The sequence below is a fragment of the Musca autumnalis genome, unplaced genomic scaffold (assembly GCF_047663935.1).
Source record: "Musca autumnalis isolate F117 unplaced genomic scaffold, ASM4766393v1 scaffold_3, whole genome shotgun sequence".
NCBI classification, from domain to species: domain Eukaryota; kingdom Metazoa; phylum Arthropoda; class Insecta; order Diptera; family Muscidae; genus Musca; species Musca autumnalis.
Window position 1 is genome coordinate 123,906,779 of NW_027411866.1, and position 20,666 is coordinate 123,927,444.

Below are 20,666 nucleotides of genomic sequence, written 5' to 3' on the forward strand. Positions count from 1 at the left end.
CCCAAAAACTCCACATACAAAATTTCATAAGATTTCCCAATCGATTTTTTGGAATTTCTATATATGTAGTGACATCTCAAGTCATCGGGATTTTACTGTAAACCAAAATATGGCGTTGACCGCGTTATCCCACATATTGAAGCCAGTGTTATAGCGGTTTTGTAGTCACGCTTACTAAAATTAGGTATATTATCTGAAATAATACATTTTTGAATAATTTGGGATGACCGCGATATTTCACTTCCGCGACGACCATTCAAAAAAATATATAGCCTATTTTCACCATCGGTGTTTCCAGTACATTATCTGAAATTTTCAAGACAATCTATTCAGCCGTTTTTGAGTCTATTCGGAACATACAAACATACTAACATACACACATTGCCTTTTATATATTAGATATATGAAAAAATACATGTCTTCACATACAAAAGTTGATATACATGAAAGTATAAAGAAACTTAACTTTGGCAATATTTATAAAACATATGACTTTCCACGAAATAGCGTTGAAGTTTGACGAAAAAATATTTACTTTCATTAACTTTATAAAAATAAACAAATGTGTATACAACGGTTCACTATGAATGATCTTTAAACACTATCATGCATCAACACGCATAACAAAAATAAACCAAATTTGTTCTCCGTCACAGAAATTAAAACCCGAGCACTCATTTTTTCGTTCCCACTTCATCGGCACATCAAGAAATACACACAATTTGCCCAACATGTGCGAGCGCAACATGTACAATTCTTTTCTCTCTGCTTATTTACAATGAATATAGCCAAAGCAGCACAAGAGAAAAAATAAGAAAAATCCCTTCAGAGAGAGAGAGAGAGAGAGGGAAAAAGTTCGTCAGACTAATCGGACAGAGTTCGGACCGAATTCGGTCAGACGTGTCGGAAAAAACTTCCGACTTTGAGCAGACGTGTCGGACGTCCGACATTGTGTTTGCTGGGTAGAGAAAAGTATGAATGTATTGGTGAAAAAGGTTTGTAACTTTGCTATTGTCTTGCCAATACTGTCTGTGTGTAAACTCCTAGTTAGAGTGTGCTAAAAACAAAACAGAAGTTATATTCGGTCCAACATTTTTATTCCCTCCACCAAACTCCATTCGACATATTCTATGTAGAATAGATTGCATCAAAAAAATGAATTCGAAAATTTCGAATTGCAGCCGATATTCTTAAAAATTAGACAAAGATTTTCGAAATACTGAAAGTTTTTCGATGGTGAAACGTGGCAATCTGCAGGAATGAACCCAAAATACCAACATGAACGGATGTCCTTGAAAATTTTTCTGCAATGTCAAAAGGTCAAATAAATCCCCATAAAGGAGTTTAGCGCGTCAAAAGCTATCAATTTCATTCAAACAATACATTTGTTGAGTAATCTGTAGTGCGATTCTCTAATCCCCCGTTTGCACTTAACCGGATACTAATGTTTTCACCATCCTGGCTTTTATACCAAATGACTTAGGGCTAATTGAACCAAAATAATTAACAATTCTATATTTGACTACTGTCGACCATGTACTTGGTATTAATTGAACGTTTTGCAGAAAAGAAAAAGCAGAAAGAAACAGAGCTATTTGTCATTAAAATAAATACTTCAAAACATTAAAATTGGGATAGCTTAGTGCATTTTGCAACAACTATAATTTTTGTTATCAATATTTGTTATTAATTTCAAGATCAGATGGTATATTTTCACTATCAAGCTCTCCTCTTATAATATGTCCAACAGAAACAGAGATATCCGCATTGAAAATAAAATTTCAAAAATTGCAAATTGGGATATCTGTCGTGCAATTCTCTAACGCAAAATTATGAATGAAAAGTTTAAATAAAATATTGATAAAAGTGTAGAACTTTACGACTACTTTTTATTGGTCGCTAACATACCGAAAAATATCGTTAATTACCGAAATTATAAGCATTTTAATTTTACCGACATTTGTCGGTAACTCATAAAATGAGTTGGAGAATCGCACTGCTGGGCGTCTGTTTCTGTATGCATTTCTAGTGCTTTACCACTCTTGGTAATGTAATTGGGATCAATTTACAGCTCAAAACGTCGTTTTTGTTGAAATACCAAATCTGGAATACCAAAGCTGGAATATTCGTCAGTACAATTCTAATAAAATATGGAATAGTGAGATGTACGCCATTCTATTTTGCACCATTGAAATGTGATCTTTTCTTTTTCCATTGACGGGCTTTACTTTTGGAATGCTGCTTTTAGAATCGGAGATATTAGCATAACAGTAAAACGTTGAATTTTACTCCACATAGGTAAGTTTTTTGCCAATTTCGACTCTTGAGTATTACCCAATCATCACCAAAATCAATAGCCTTCTTCCTCTCTGGGACCAACAACACCAACATTTTGTTACGATCCCATCAAAATTGCGCCGTGTAAGTTATTACAAAGAAATGGAACAACTGAATATTATCGTCTATTGTGATATCTCCATTGATTGACCACCTACGCCAAACTACTTTGTATCTTTGTAAAGGTGAACTTTTCTACTACTACTTTTTGAATTTTTCTCCACATTAGTTTTTTCCCATTCCGACCCCTGAATATTATCTAACCATCTCCAAAATCAATAGCTTTCCTCCTCTCTGGGACCCCCCTAAGGCCCCAACATTTCGTGACGATCCGATCAAAATTGCGAACTGTAGCATGATTACAAAAAATTGGAGTACTTTTCACCCCACATAGTGGTGTAGGATGTAAAAGTAAATTTATTACTTTGTTTTCTTTAAAAAATAGCATTTAAAAGAAATGTTGTACTTTGGGGGTGCTTACATTTTGGCCGATACTGTATGCAATCTAGTATTTTTATACATTAGGGTTATGATTTTTTACAACCTGTATTATATTTTGATGAGCTTTTACATAAGATTAGATAAAATCTTACTTATAAGGTGATTCGAAGAGAATAATTCACGCACAAAAAGCTTTTAAAGTTTTCACAAATAAGTGTTTTTGAAAAATTGTTGGAGTCACTTTAAGCACTATATAACTCAAATCAAGCTTTAAAGCCACACGAAATAACCAAAATGACGTAAGCTTTTGTTTCACACCAATTTTATCGCCATACCATCACATACATATATATTATTTTATATCATATATAACTTTATTCCATATATCATATCAAGTGACAGTGGTTTGTGCGTGGCCTTTTTTCACTATTTAAGTGGAATAAAAGTTAGTTTAGTTTCAAAGTGGTTTGTGCGCGAATTTTTTTGATAATTAAATGGAATGAACGTTATTTTTGGCGTTAATAGGCAAAAGTTCATTCATTCTCGCTACAGGAAATCTTTTTTGAGAAAAAAGGTCAAAAAGTCATAACCCATATACATACAGTCGGACCTCGATTATCCGTGATGGTCGGGACCGGATGCATTACGGATAATCGATTTTCCCGGATAATGGAGGCAATGCTTTTATGCAGTTTTTGAACATATTTTTAAGTAAAAATGGGATAATATTGTACAATAATATGAAAATCTGCAATTTTTATTAAATTTGTTACGGTAATCCACCAAATTTTAGAAGGACACATAGTATCATCATCATCAGATTCATCTGAATTGACTTTGTCCCATGATACCATAAATACACAAATTGTGTAATACGGGAGAATTTCCAGTTTTCGTTTGTTTACCTTTTGTTTGCTTAATCAAATTAATTGGAAAGTGTGTTTTTACTCCCGGGTAATGAAGTTTATAACGAAAAATAGAAGAAATGGAAAAAAGTCCAACATTTCTTTTCTATCACGGATAATGGAGGTTCCCGGATAATCGATTCCCGGATAATCGAGGTTCAACTGTATATACATACGTATGTAGAAAAATGTCGAAGTCACATTTAATCCGATAACAATTTCTGACAACAAAGAATTATACGTTATATTAATAATAACAATTGGATTTATTTAATTTTGTCATATTTATGTATGTATTTATTACCACTTCAACAAAAAATAGTCATACTGTTATTATATATAAACAATCAATATTTGGGGTTGTTTTATTGTTTGCACTTATTTCTCCAAAGAAATTATAGGAATAACATCTCTATTGTTGACAATAAGTTGATTGAAGTGCTTGATAAGATTTGTAGGTTTACCTACTTATTTGTAAGAAAAATGTTTTTAGAACTCTAACACCAAGTGTTCGCAATTATTAGATAAAGTTATCACAAGGTTATTCACATTTCTACAATAACATTTGTATGTTAAATTTAAACATAGTCAAAATTAGCTGCATAGTAGTTAAAATTTATCAAAAGAGTCCTTGGCGTGCAAAGGTTAGATTAGGGAAATATGATGGGCTACGGACCAAAACAGTCTTGGCTTGTTATTTCTGGAAAAAATAAAGAATTTATGTTGTTATTAAGATTTGAATTAGGTCGTTACTGTTCTAAATTTAGTTGGGGTATTAAACTTGACACAAAAAGAAAACAAGGCATACAGTGACCACAAGTGAATTTAGTATATGAAGGTGAAGGTGTGTGTATCTATATAAATATGTTGAATATGCATTGAAAATAGTGTATCCCCAAAAACTAACACATAAATAAAATTATATGTATGGACATAATAACAATTCTACCCACTGTGACGTATGTTTATAGTATAAACATACTCCAATAATCAATGTTCTTTATCTATATTTTGGCACAAATGCGAAAATATTAAACAAAAATATGTGCGTATAAATGTTATAAACTAGAAATATGTATATATTTTCGTTATTACGTGCCGAACCAAACGTGCCCCTTTTTTCTAATTTTAAATAACAAACATGGTCTTCGTAAACACGCAAATCTAGTGTATTCGAAATATTGTCCCATGACTTCTCAGATGAAAAATTCCCAAAACATACATATAAAAATATTCTGCTATAATTTCTCAACGATGAAAGTTTGTTTATTTGTTTTGTCAACAACATCAATTTTATCATAAGTATCAATTAAAAAGTATTTTTTATATCGTGGCAAACGATGCAGGAGACGAATCTATTTTGGTTGCTAACAGACTTGTCATGTGGATACAAACAAATGTCGCTAAAAAACTTATACGTGAAATCTATATTTAAATGATTTAATTTACGAAATCTATAACTATGACATGGCAATAATTGAATCATTGAATTGAACAGAGGTCCACGTTCATAAATGTTTGCATTTTATAAAAGAACTTACAATTTGCAGAAAGAATACTTCTTGAAACATTACTAAAAATTATCTTCACATGGGTTCAATCATGGTACAATAAGGAAGTTAGAACAGTAAAGTGCGATTCTGTAACTCTCTACCGACGAAAATAACGACAAATGTTGATAGATAGCAATATTTGTCGGTAAATGAAATTCTGTATATAAATTTTGCCGATTTTTGTTGGTGATTACCGAAAATCATCGGGCAGTTACCAACAAAAAAACAGTCGTTAAAGCTACCGACATAAAAGAATTTTCATATTTTAAGCAAAAGAATCATTGAAACACACATGTTGAAGAACAGTAGTGCGATTCTCTAACTCATTTTTTGAATTAACGACAATTGTCGGTAAAATTAAAATGCTTATAATTTCGGTTTTTACCGATGTTTTTCGGTAAGTTAGCGACGAATAAAAAGCAGTCGTAAAGTTCTACCGATAGCAAGAGTGTTGTTAACTTTTGTTTCAACTTTTCATTCATAATTTTGCGTTTTAATTTTACCGATTTTTGTCGGTAACTCAAAAAATTTGTTAGAGAATCGCACTACTGGTAAGAAAAAGGTAAGGTACATACATATAAAAAACAAAATTTTGCCACATATGAAAGGGCTTGGTACATACGATCCGTTGTGGTTGTCGTAAAGCGACACTCAACGGATCGTATGTGAAGAGCCCTTAATAGTAACTATTTTCAGTACTCAGCAGAAAACCTGAGGAAAATTCCTTACTATTGTATGAGAAGTTTGACTTGGCAGCGCTAGCTAGAGCTACGAAATTCGCGCGGAAAATATAAAGAAATGTCCCACTTAAATGCGCATCGTTTAGTTATCCTTGACAGCATATCGAAACCGTTTTTATTTGACATATGTATTTCTCCTTTATAAAAGTTTTCATTTCACATATTCATAGAAACAGAATTGAGCCCCTGCTCTCATATTGAAGATTCTTGCACGTAAGGCGGTCCATACACTATCAAATTGATTTGTCCATCCGATGAACTCCTACAGTACGTGTGTGCTTGATAAGTGTGTAGCAAAGCATTCAATCTGCAACCGAAATCTTCAAATTTTCCTCTAAAAATGAATGAACTTACATTTTTTATTTCTTCGCAAACACAATGTTCGATTTTTTCCAAATTCCTTTTTGACAATTTTGAAAATGAACCATATTCATCGGATTGACTGGGTTTCATTTTGAAAATCAAAAATTTTCCTCAATCCGTAAAATTCACAAACACATTTGGTCTGTTCCAGTAGTGCAAGAATCTACTAATTTTTACTATTTTTTCCGATAACATAAAGGAAAAAATGTTATCGTAGTAATAATTAGTCCCAATTTACATTGGGCGAGTTTACTTGCGGCAATTGTCATTTTGTAGGAGAGAGAGGTGAGGCATATGGTGACCCTTTGCCTCTCAGCACCCTCTCTCACCTACAAACTGACAATTGCCGCAAGTAAACTCGCCTAATGTAAATTGGGACATAGTAGCTTCTTGCAGGTTCTGGAGCAGAGCATATATTATACATATTTTGAAAAAATTACACATACTACTACAAATATTGACATCAAAATTTGATAGTGTGTGGTCCGCTTAACGGAACAGAGCAATTATAAAGGCCTAAGTACATAAGCTGCCTCGCCTGCTTACCTTACTTGCTTCTGATAAAAGAATAAAAAAGAAAAGGGCAACCCAGTCCGAAATGTGCTCGGCCTTCTTTATTCTTTTATTTTTGTTATGTCAGAAATGAAGTAGGAAAGCAAGGCAACCAGGCGTGGCAGCTTATGTACCCAGGCCTTTATTTTTAGCTCTGTTCCAGAACCAGCAAGAAACTGCTACTTTTTACTATGATAATTTTTTTTCCTTTGTTATCGAAAAAATCATAAACATTAGTAGATTCTTGCAGTACTGGAACAGACCATTTATTATGTCAGAAATGAAGCAGGAATGCAAGGCAAGCAGCCGATGCAGCTTATGTACCCAGGCCTTAACTGTCGCCCAATATTAGTTGTGTTCCTTTACTTACCTGAGGTTACCATTTTTACCATTTGTTACCATTTTTAACCTGCAAAGCGTTCCTTAAGCGACCCATACCCTATCAATCTTGCTTGTCCATACGATGAACCCCTCCTATGTGTGTGTGTTTGATAAGTGTGTAACAAAGCATTCAAGCAGTCTTCAATCTGCAAACAAAATCTTCAATTTTTTCTCAAAAAATGGACGATTTCCATTTTTTCTTCACAAACACAATTTTCTATGTATTTTGATTTTCCTCAATCCATAAAATTCACATATTTTGAAAAATATACACATACTACTTCAAATATTGATATCAAAATTTGGTAGTGCAAAAAGTGGTAAAACTGGAAGCAATTTTTAAGAGAGAGGAGAGAGAGCATAAATGCCTTTCTCTTTCTCTTTAAATATAATTTAAAAAAGTAAGCATTTCCGCAAAAATATTTTAATATTAATAGCCTTTTTTATACGTGAACAACATTTAATAGAATACATCCGCCGTTGTTTTCCAAAGGAAAGACTCTCTCAGAGACGCTAAGCAAAAAAACCAACCAAATTCTCTCTCATTTATTTTGAGAGAGAACTATTAAGGTAGATGTATTAGCCATCTTTTACAACAATGTCAAAAAGGTTTTGTAAACATAGATAATTTTCTTAGCACTACTTCATTCCGAAATTATTATTCAACGTATTATTCAACAAATTCCACAAATATTTACATTTTTTCATTCATAATTTTGGTTTTCAGTTTTTGTTTTAAAATAAAGAAGAAAAGGGCAACCCAGTCCGAAATGTGCTCGGCCTTCTTTATTCTTTTATTTTTGTTATGTCAGAAATGAAGTAGGAAAGCAAGGCAACCAGGCGTGGCAGCTTATGTACCCAGGCCTTTATTTTTAGCTCTGTTCCAGAACCAGCAAGAAACTGCTACTTTTTACTATGATAATTTTTTTTCCTTTGTTATCGAAAAAATCATAAACATTAGTAGATTCTTGCTGTACTGGAACAGACCATTTATTATGTCAGAAATGAAGCAGGAATGCAAGGCAAGCAGCCGATGCAGCTTATGTACCCAGGCCTTAACTGTCGCCCAATATTAGTTGTGTTCCTTTACTTACCTGAGGTTACCATTTTTACCATTTGTTACCATTTTTAACCTGCAAAGCGTTCCTTAAGCGACCCATACCCTATCAATCTTGCTTGTCCATACGATGAACCCCTCCTATGTGTGTGTGTTTGATAAGTGTGTAACAAAGCATTCAAGCAGTCTTCAATCTGCAAACAAAATCTTCAATTTTTTCTCAAAAAATGGACGATTTCCATTTTTTCTTCACAAACACAATTTTCTATGTATTTTGATTTTCTTCAATCCATAAAATTCACATATTTTGAAAAATATACACATACTACTTCAAATATTGATATCAAAATTTGGTAGTGCAAAAAGTGGTAAAACTGGAAGCAATTTTTAAGAGAGAGGAGAGAGAGCATAAATGCCTTTCTCTTTCTCTTTAAATATAATTTAAAAAAGTAAGCATTTCCGCAAAAATATTTTAATATTAATAGCCTTTTTTATACGTGAACAACATTTAATAGAATACATCCGCCGTTGTTTTCCAAAGGAAAGACTCTCTCAGAGACGCTAAGCAAAAAACCAACCAAATTCTCTCTCATTTATTTTGAGAGAGAACTATTAAGGTAGATGTATTAGCCATCTTTTACAACAATGTCAAAAAGGTTTTGTAAACATAGATAATTTTCTTAGCACTACTTCATTCCGAAATTATTATTCAACGTATTATTCAACAAATTCCACAAATATTTACATTTTTTCATTCATAATTTTGGTTTTCAGTTTTTGTTTTAAAATAAACACATTTTTTGGCGTCTACCTTTATAATATTATAAAGGTAGATCGATTACCGGTTACTATTGAAAAAACGAACATTACTACATTACTTGAACATTTTCGATCGAGTTTTGCCATGCCGTTTTTAATCGTGTCGAAAACTTAGTGCTGTTTTACATTTAAACGATTTGTCTTACGATTTTTTGTCTCCTCTTTGCTCATCTTCGTAGTTGTCACACACAGGGATGCATTTTTTCTTACTTTTTACCAAGCGTACCTTTTGTTGTAAAAAAAGTACCTCAAATGTAAAAAAGGGCATTTTATGATTTCTAAATAAATTTATATTTAAAAACGACGTTTTTCTGCAAAAAAAAAAAATCAAACAGGTGTTGTCACTTTTGTAAGGTAGCTGGGTTTTTCTGTAAAACATTATTAACTTTGCAAAAATGTGTGTGTGGACAGTTATTTTTCCATATTTATTACATCTGTATATTTATGTTTACGAAAGTAATTAAGAAGCATACAAAATAATCAGTTTTGGAACAAGCTTTATTTTGTGAACACCTATGTTATGTTTGGTTTACATTCGGCGTCTTTTCGTGATTTCGCATACACAAATGAAATCATCTCATTTCGTGATTTCAGCGAAATCAACATCGAAATCGCAGTACACATGATATACAACCCTGTTATTGCCTGAAAAAGTACCAAAAGTTGCAACACTTTTCACGTATCACAATAAACAAGGTAGATGGTCAATTGATGCAACAAAAAATTTTAGTATCAAAATTTGTAAACAATGTGAAAAAATATTAAATTACTTTGTCACAATGCTATTTTTCAGTGTGTTATTGTACTTTTTTAATGGTAATGTTAGAAAAAAGAGCGAATTGTCAAAAATTGATTCCCCATACAAATTTCTTAAAAAATAATGGAACGAAAAAATTATGGAAATTGCAAAAACTGCAGCAAATCAACGTATCAGCTATCGTATTTAGATGTTAATGAACATGTTGCTAGTTTCTACTATGCCAAAATTGTACGGCAAAAAACAGGAGAATAGGGTGTTATTCGGCGCTGTTTTTGTTTAAAGAGAAGTGCAAGTCTTGCTAAACTTCGGAGTACGGGAACGCATTTTTAGCACTAAACGGGAAAACTGCTGCAAGTTCTGAACACAACTTTTATCTATGAAAATTTATTATTATGATGTCTCAACGATAAAATCATTTTTTTATTTTTTCATTTGTTATTACTATACACAATTAATACGATATATAGATAATTTTACGATAATTTTCGAAATAAAGTTGTAAAGTTCTATATTGTCGTATATTTTTGATGACTAATTCAATTTACAACAACTTGTTTTGAAAATTCATGTTCGATCAGCTGCGCATATGCATCTACCTTGATCATTGTGATATGTTTGAAATCAACAAAAAAATAATGGCCTGTTCCAGTACTGCAAGAATCTACTAATTTTTACTATTTTCCCCGATAACATAAAAGAAAAAATGTTATCGTAGTAAAAAATAGTAGCTTCTGGCAGGTTCTGGAACAGAGCATAAGTGTAAACACCGGGATGTATTTCAGGATTTCGTGAAATCCAGTGGAGTTTAGAGCGCAAGTGTAAACTTGGCATTAAAAACATTAATGAAGTTTTATGGTCTGTTCCTTTACTTTTGAAAGTGGTAAAACCGGCAAAAGTAGCAAAAGTTGTAATCTGCTTCCATATGAGTTGTATCGTGTCTGAAGTAAAGGAACGCTTTTCGAGTAAAAAGTTGTAAAACTTGAAGATTCTTGCACGTAAAGGAACAGAGCTTTAATAATTAAATTTATGTTAATGCATTTCTTTATTATTACAATTTCCACAAAAATTATTTTATCTATAAATTCGTCATAAAAGTACCTTTTGTACATTTTCTTGCTGTCTCTCTTACTATTTTTTGCAACTCTGCCTAACAAGAATAACCACCACAAAGAGGAGACAAAAAATCGTAAGAGAAATCGTTTAAATGTAAAACAGCACTTAAACTCTGTTCCTTTACGTGCAAGAATCATCAAGTTTTACCACTTTTTACTCGAAAAGCGTTCCTTTACTTTAGACACCGTACAATTCATATGGGAGCAGTTTACAACTTTTACTACTTTTGCCGGTTTTACTATTTTCAAAAGTAAGTCTGTGTTTAGACACACAAATTTCTCGGGAAAGTAAATTGAGTTTTTTGGGAGAGAGCGGAGAGGAAAGACCTCCTCAATACTCTTTCCTACCCCCTATTGCCTAAAAACTGAATTTACTTTCCCGAGAAATTTGTGTGTCTAAACACGGACTAAAGGAACAGACCATTATTCACGAGAAAATTCTCGATCGAATCGAATCACGTAATAAGGCCCCTGATTTTTCGACATTTGTTTGACGATTATTTGACAATGAAGAAAAAAATGAACAGGACAGAAGAAAAAAGCGAATGCTGACAAAACAAAATAAAAAACTATAAATTAGAAGAAGAAAAGTGAATTTTTATGTTTCTTTTTGACATTAGGTCTGTACGATGACTTCGCAAGTAAAAAGTACTCAGCAAGTTCTCAGTAACTTCTCTCTACTTATTCTACTCTCTCGAAGCTAAAAAATTGCAGAATGTTATCGAACAACAATTTGCAAAACCTTGCAAGAATTCAGCTGATTTGACAAACAAGAAGTTTGACGGATAATACTTGGTTTACATTCGGTGTCGTTTCGTGATTTCGCGCGGAATCAAGCAAAATTTATCATGATTTCGCATACAAAAATGAAATCAACTAATTTCGTGATTTCAGCGAAATCAACATCGAAATCACAGTACACATGATATACAACCCTGTTTTTACCTAAAAGAGTACCAAAAGTTGCAACACTTTTCACGTATCACAATAAACAAGGTAGATGGTCAATTGCTGCAACAAAAAAATTTAGTAACAAAATGTGAAAAAATAAAATGTAATTACTTTGTTACAATGCTATTTTTCTTTGTGTTCTCGTACGTTTTTACTGGTAATGTTAAAAAGAAAGAACGAATTGCCAAAAATTGCTTCCCCATACAAATTTCTTAACAAATACGGGAACGGAAAAATGACGGAAATTGCAAAAACTCCAGCAGAAATGTCAAAATCAATGTATCAGCTATCATATTTAGATGCCAATGAACATGCTTGCTGCTAGTTTCTACTTTTTATTAAAAGGGAAGTGCAAGTCTTGCTAGATTTCGGAGTACGGGAACGAATTTTTAGCACTAAACGGGAAAACTACTGCAAGTAGTAATATTTTGCAGGTTCTGAGCACAAATTTTATCTATCAAAATTTATTATTATGATGTCTCAACGATAAAATAATTTTTTATTTTTTAATTTGTTAGTCCTTTACACAATTTATACGATATATAGATAATTTTACGACAATTTTCGAAATAAAATTGTAAAGTTCTATATTGTCGTATATTTTTGATGATTATATCAATTTATACCCCGGTTACACTATTGAAGGTTAACCCACTGGGTTTAATAGATCCAGTGGGTTAATCTTTGCTGGTTACACTTAGCTTTTCGAGGATATAAACTGTCAGCTGATGTTTGTTTACGTATACATACAAAATAACTAATAAAGTCGTGTTTTACACTTTTACAATTTCTCGTATGAGATATCGTCCCCTCTTTGCTCATATTAGTATATTTTACACACAGGGATACATTTTTGTATCATGGTATCAAGCGTACTTTTTGTTAAAAAAGTGTATAATGTAAAAAAATAAATAATTTTATGATTTTCAAATAACTTTAGATTTATTAACTCTATAAAATCTCATGCGACCATTCGTAAACGTGTAAAACACGACAAACTCTGTTGCAAAAACAGTTGCAACTTTTGGTACTTTTTGAGTAGAGTTGGATTTTTTTTTCACAAATACCGAATACAACACTGTATTTTTGGTGGATTTGTGCCGGATTTAAAATAAACCCAGTTGTGAGAGGATTTAATTTTTGAATGGCAAATCTGGTCAGATTTGACCAGATTAAGCAATAAATCCTCATGTAGTGGTTTAAGCCGGCAAAAAGCTGTAGTGTAACCGTACTATTACATCAACTTGTTTGGAACGTTCATGTTCGATCAGCTGCGCATATGCATCTACCTTGAAATCCACAAAAAATAAGTGTAAACACCGGGGTGTATTTCAGGATTTCGTGAAATCCAGTGGATTTTGGAGCGTAAATGTAAACTTGGCATAAGATTTAATTTAACAATCAAAATTGTTTGATTATCCATTGCTACAAAAATAATTCTCTTTCCATATCATAAATTAACGGCTGGCCGTCCACATGGTTTACATTCGGTGTCGTTTCGTGATTTCGCGCGGATTCAAGCAAAATTTATCATGATTTCGCATACAAAAATGAAATCAACTAATTTCGTGATTTCAGCGAAATCAACATCGAAATCACAGTACACATGACATACAACCCTGTTTTTACCTAAAAGAGTACCAAAAGTTGCAACACTTTTCACGTATCACAATAAACAAGGTAGATGGTCAATTGCTGCAACAAAAAAATTTAGTAACAAAATGTGAAAAAATAAAATGTAATTACTTTGTTACAATGCTATTTTTCTTTGTGTTCTCGTACGTTTTTACTGGTAATGTTAAAAAGAAAGAACGAATTGCCAAAAATTGCTTCCCCATACAAATTTCTTAACAAATACGGGAACGGAAAAATGACGGAAATTGCAAAAACTCCAGCAGAAATGTCAAAATCAATGTATCAGCTATCATATTTAGATGCCAATGAACATGCTTGCTGCTAGTTTCTACTTTTTATTAAAAGGGAAGTGCAAGTCTTGCTAGATTTCGGAGTACGGGAACGAATTTTTAGCACTAAACGGGAAAACTACTGCAAGTAGTAATATTTTGCAGGTTCTGAGCACAAATTTTATCTATCAAAATTTATTATTATGATGTCTCAACGATAAAATAATTTTTTATTTTTTAATTTGTTAGTCCTTTACACAATTTATACGATATATAGATAATTTTACGACAATTTTCGAAATAAAATTGTAAAGTTCTATATTGTCGTATATTTTTGATGATTATATCAATTTATACCCCGGTTACACTATTGAAGGTTAACCCACTGGGTTTAATAGATCCAGTGGGTTAATCTTTGCTGGTTACACTTAGCTTTTCGAGGATATAAACTGTCAGCTGATGTTTGTTTACGTATACATACAAAATAACTAATAAAGTCGTGTTTTACACTTTTACAATTTCTCGTATGAGATATCGTCCCCTCTTTGCTCATATTAGTATATTTTACACACAGGGATACATTTTTGTATCATGGTATCAAGCGTACTTTTTGTTAAAAAAGTGTATAATGTAAAAAAATAAATAATTTTATGATTTTCAAATAACTTTAGATTTATTAACTCTATAAAATCTCATGCGACCATTCGTAAACGTGTAAAACACGACAAACTCTGTTGCAAAAACAGTTGCAACTTTTGGTACTTTTTGAGTAGAGTTGGATTTTTTTTTCACAAATACCGAATACAACACTGTATTTTTGGTGGATTTGTGCCGGATTTAAAATAAACCCAGTTGTGAGAGGATTTAATTTTTGAATGGCAAATCTGGTCAGATTTGACCAGATTAAGCAATAAATCCTCATGTAGTGGTTTAAGCCGGCAAAAAGCTGTAGTGTAACCGTACTATTACATCAACTTGTTTGGAACGTTCATGTTCGATCAGCTGCGCATATGCATCTACCTTGAAATCCACAAAAAATAAGTGTAAACACCGGGGTGTATTTCAGGATTTCGTGAAATCCAGTGGATTTTGGAGCGTAAATGTAAACTTGGCATAAGATTTAATTTAACAATCAAAATTGTTTGATTATCCATTGCTACAAAAATAATTCTCTTTCCATATCATAAATTAACGGCTGGCCGTCCACATAGTGCTCCTCCTACTCCACGGATGCGCCGCTTTTTGCTGGGATTTGATACCTTAGAAATAAAATAATCATCACAAACTACAAAATAAGTTATTTTACAAAATAAGTCGTTTTCCATAATTTATTTAGTTATCTCTTCTCTTTTTTATCTTGTTTGTTTATGTTTTTGCCAAAAATTGCAATGTCCGCCACAAAACATTCGAATGTAAATCAGCTGATCAAACTTGCAAAAGTCTCCAAAATTCTCTCACAAGTCTCTGCAAATTGGATTTCTTTTACTTTACAAGTTTGTTATCGAACAGAATTTTGTAAAAGTTTTTACACATTTGTACAAACCATGGTTTATTAAGAAAGGTTAGCCAAAGCTTTATGTCAATTTAAATTTTTTCATTCGAGTATGCCTAAAACTTCAAAACAATATAAACAAACTGTGTATGTGTGTGTGGTGTTTGAATAATATGCCAAACAATTTTAAAAACAATCGAATTCAATGATTTTTAAAATTGTTTTTAGTCCATTTGTATGGAAGAAATTGGTGAGATTTGCATTGAAACAATCAGTTTATCATATTCACAACTCGATTATGTGGAGAAAACTTAACTCTTCATTCATTTTTCGCGTTTTTTATAAAATGATAAAAAAATGAATTGTAAACAAACCCACTTGTTGCTTTTATTTTGAAGTTTTAGGAATTCAAGAAAAACAAGGGTTCTATAGATTTTTTTCATTTAAATCTACCTCTTTACATATACCATGGTACAAACTTTGTTTTTTCAAAATAGTCTGGCTTAATCCCATTCCTTGGCGAACAATGCCAACTTTTTTCCACTAATAAATTAGTTGTTTTAAAATAATAAAACAAGAACAATGGGATTAAGCCAGACTATTTTGAAAAAACACAATTGTATTAGCTATCCCAATTAAAAACGACGCCACCAATGTTCAATTTGTACAAACTTTTGGGTTATCGTACAGACCTATTGCTACCAGTAGTGTGATTTTTTGAGTTACCGATAAAAAATCGGGAACATTAAAACACAAAGTTATGAATGAAAAGATCAAATAAAAGTTGACAACACCGTTGCTATCGATAGAACTTTACGACTACCTTTTATTGGACGCTAACTCACCGAATAATATCGTTAATTACCCAAATTATCAGCATTTTATCTCTACCGATTTTTGTCGGTAAAACCATGTTTATATTATAGCCTTTTGCAGGGTTAACCTTCTTTATGAGGATTTGTTTGACGTATATGTAATGGAATTGACATTTAAAACCCAGTGGGTTTGTTAAATCCGGTTATATATAAACGTGCTATAACTCCCATGGTATCATGGGTAACTCCATGGTACAATAATTCATAGGTAGGCCAGGTATGAGAATCGCCAAAAAAATACAACCCTGTCGCTATGGCTTAAAACGTCAAAATTGTTTTGATGAATGATAACGGATGAGTAAACAAAGAAGAAGAAGAACGAAATGTTGAAATGAAAACAAAACAGAGTTGAATTTTTTGATCAATAATAAATATCAACTCTGCATGTCAACACGGTTTTGACAGATTAAGCCATAACAAAAAAAAAATTGTAATCAGCTGTTAGCTGTGGCCTACCTAAGAATTATTGTACCATGGGTAACTCCAAACATGTGTTATAGAATTGCACTACACAATTTTTTTCGTTCCTTTTCTTTTCTGGTAAAACTGGCAATAAGAGAACAATTTTGATAGGTTTCTCTTTTAGCACTTTTACCATTGAAAAAGTAAAGGAACAAAGTTTTTTCTTCTCGGCTATAATCCGCCTTTAAATGGTTTGTGTACTAACTAATTGCTAATGATGTATTTTATACGTTACTACGTCCAATAACTGCAATATGTTAGGTGAGTAATCGACACATAGAACACTATACATACAGCGTTTTTGTTTTGATGGATTTGTTGTGAAATGTTTGCAAGAAAATAAAGTTAAAATTATTATTAAAAAAATATTGCATAAAAATGGCTATCGAAAGTAAAAATTCAACAGCAGCCAAGGAAAATCTATCTTCGAATGATGCCGGCAAATCTGAAGATATGAATTGTGAAGGAATAGCAGATGAAGCCGCTGACAAAACAATGAAACAAGCCAATGAAGCAAACACTAACAGCGGAGAGACAGCTTCAAATACTCCAGCTAATAGTACCGAATCAATAAATGATGAAATGCAAATAAATACTGGAGATGTTTATATGATAAGAAGAGCCGACGGTAATTGTCATCCGGCACAGATTATACAGTCAAGAGAAACAGAACCCGGCTCCAGTGCTAAGGCAGAGTATTATGTCCATTATGTTGGATTAAATAGACGTTTAGATGAGTGGGTAACAAGAGATCGTATAACAGATGCAACACAGACTGATGGAACTACGGCGGGAAGTGGCAATGTAACCACCGAATCGGTAGGTGGTTCCAAGACTATAAAACAAGTTAGCAAACAACAAATAGCCTCTTTGGAAAATCCCTCAGCTGCTGAAAATGGTGACAGAAAGTTAACTCGTAATCAGAAAAGACGTCACGATGAAATAAATCACGTGCAAAAGACCTATGCCGAAATGGATCCAACTACAGCTGCCTTGGAAAAGGAACATGAGGCCATAACCAAAGTGAAGTACATAGATAAGTTACGCATAGGGCATTTTGAAATCGACACATGGTACTTTAGCCCATATCCAGACGAGTATGGCAAGGTGGGAACTTTGTACGTGTGTGAATATTGTTTAAAATATATGCGTTTCCAGAAAACCTATCGCTATCATGCCTCCGAGTGCACGCAGAGACAGCCACCTGGTAACGAAATCTATCGCAAAGGAACTATATCAATATTTGAAATAGATGGTAAGGATCACAAGTTATACTGTCAGCTGTTATGCCTCATGGCAAAACTGTTTTTGGATCACAAAACCCTCTACTATGACGTGGAACCATTTTATTTTTATGTACTCTGTGAAATTGATAAAAAAGGTGCCCATATTGTGGGTTACTTCTCCAAAGAGAAAGAATCTCCCGAAAACAATAATGTCGCCTGTATCCTTATATTGCCACCATATCAACGTAAGGGCTATGGTAAACTATTGATAGCATTTAGTTATGAGCTATCGCGACGTGAAGGAATTGTTGGCAGTCCAGAGAAACCCTTGTCGGATTTGGGTCGCCTAAGTTATCGCAGCTATTGGGCATATACTCTGCTAGAGTTAATGAAAGATTGTCGAGCTACAACGCAAAGCATTAAGGAGCTAAGTGAGTTGAGTGGCATTACACACGATGACATTATCTACACATTACAGTCAATGAAAATGGTCAAGTATTGGAAGGGGCAGCATGTCATCTGTGTAACACCAAAGACAATATTGGAACATTTACAACTGCCACAATTTAAGAAGCCAAAACTTACCGTTGATCCTGCCTATTTGCGTTGGGTGCCACCTAAACGAAATGCTACTGGAAAATTTGGCAAGAAAATGTAATATTAAGGAGTTTTAGATGTAAGAAATATTTGTTTGTATAAAAGTAATAAATATTTGGAAAATATTTAAAATCCAGAAAGATAAAAACTAACGTTCATTTATTGCATCATGGACAAAAACTATGCATTGTTATTTTACACCAGGTAAGTTTTAAATTATAATGGAATTTCACGTTCTATGTTTATTGCCTACTTTGTTTACCCTAAGAATCTAGTCAAAATCTCCGGTTCACTTTTTGCTTTCATTTCACTTTTATTGACCATTACAATCCACAATAATTGTCCTCCTTGGTTGTTCCTAAAAACGTTTCTAATATCCATGTTTGTTATGTCTGACAGACGGTTGAATTAAGCACGTTGATTGCACTCCTCGGTCTGCTGCTAAAATTTTTGCAAAATCAACGTATACAGGTCTCCTTTATCGATGTTATTTGCCCCTGCTTCTAATACTTCGTAGAAGATCCACGACTTAGTATAGACCTAGAACCAAAATTCTGGTTTTTCTGTGTTGAGTGGCGGGACGGAAGAAAACCCTGGACCAATATGAATGAGCTTGGTTCGTCACATTCGCATTCACCACACTCCAACTTCAGTGAGATTTAATAAATGCCGCGAGTGGGTGCATCTCATGTGTTCCTCTGGACTCGTTCATGTGAGGGACTATGTTGCTACGTGAACACAGTCCCAGTAAGTCGTCAACAGAATGCGAAACTCCTTTCAGTCCCCCCAACGACAGCCTCACACGTACTGAGAAAGGATCGCACCAGAAGTTGAGGTGGGGGATTGGCTTTCGTATGGTAACATTTTGTTCAATAAATACCTATCTCGTTTAAGCTTGGCTCTAAGGCCTGCCAGAGTTAGTGGAGAATGTCACAGTTTGCAAGATATAACTATCTTGTCACCAAGTCTGACAAATGACGTCACCTGGCCCGATTTCATGGGGAAGCTAATTGGTCCAGCTTCAGAGAGTTCACACATCACCGCTTCAGAGATATGCCCAACCATTCTGATGTTCGGGTATCAGTCGCTCGCTATATACATGCTGGCGAATACCAAATTTCCCAGCACAGGCGACGAGCGTGATCAGCTTTGTTGAGCCAATCCCAGTGACCCCAGAGTCACGGAACTGACACGGGAAGTTAACAGGTTGGTCGGTGAGCATAAGCGGAACAATTATCTGAAGAGTTGCAACATTGGAGCCGAAAAAAGTGAGTTGCAGGCAACGGCTAAGCCGTTCTCGAGCTCCAGAAAGAAGTTAGTTATGAAAGTTACGTTTGGCGATGTTACATTGACTGATCCGAAGATGCTGAGGATAAACAACCACAGTTTACAATGGATGATGTTGCTAATGTCATCAGAAACGCTAAATCATCCAAAGCGTTGGGCCCTCATGGTATTTCTGAAACGACTGTGTGCCGGGAGTCGAGTATCTCGCTAAAATTCTCAATATTTCGCTAACCACCTACATCATTTCCGCTACTGAAGCTAGGTATGGATGCCAAAAAAGGTGAATCATACAGACCGATTGTCGCCGTTAGTAAAGACTCTTGAGGATTTACGCCTAACCAGCGTTTGTTGCCGATCATTAGCATGGATTCCGAAAGCAGGATAGCACGATAGCAGCGCTGCACACTATCTCTACACATATTAGTCGAGCACTCAACCAGAGCAAGCCGTGTGATAGAACAGTGGTGATGGCGCTCAACTTTTCAAAAGTCTTTAATACTGTCAAGCACTCCACGTTGTTTGAGGACATTTACTGCCCTCCGACCAAGTTTGAAACGTTGGATAATTAATAATACTCCAGTCGCACGTGGAAGTCCAAGTCCCTTAGAGTGAAACCGTGAGTTCCCTAAGGTGATATCTCCGGAACTGTTTAACCTCTACCTCTCCAGTATTCCACCCCCTCCAGACGGCATTATGATAGTAACGTATGTGGATGATTGTGGCTGACATCTGTAAATGTCTTAATGTCTGTAAATGTCAAAAGCATCCTATACCATATCGCGTGATACAGAACTGTTGCGAAGTACGCCAAGATTTTTCATTCGACATTATGCATGTATGTTCACAAGGTCC

General features: G+C 33.8%; 1 protein-coding gene across 1 annotated transcript; it reads left to right on the forward strand.

The window, feature by feature from the left end:
• Window positions 1-16,989: 16,989 nt before the first annotated feature.
• Window positions 16,990-18,675, forward strand: mof (males absent on the first). Its single transcript, XM_073974295.1, has one exon. The coding sequence runs from the start codon at window positions 17,083-17,085 to the stop codon at window positions 18,586-18,588; it is 1,506 nt and encodes a 501-aa protein (XP_073830396.1). The 5' UTR covers window positions 16,990-17,082; the 3' UTR covers window positions 18,589-18,675.
• Window positions 18,676-20,666: the final 1,991 nt, after the last annotated feature.

Coding starts and splice junctions, on each gene's coding strand:
- mof (XM_073974295.1), top strand. CDS start 17,083: ATGGCTATCGAAAGTAAAAATTCAACAGCAGCCAAGGAAAATCTATCT.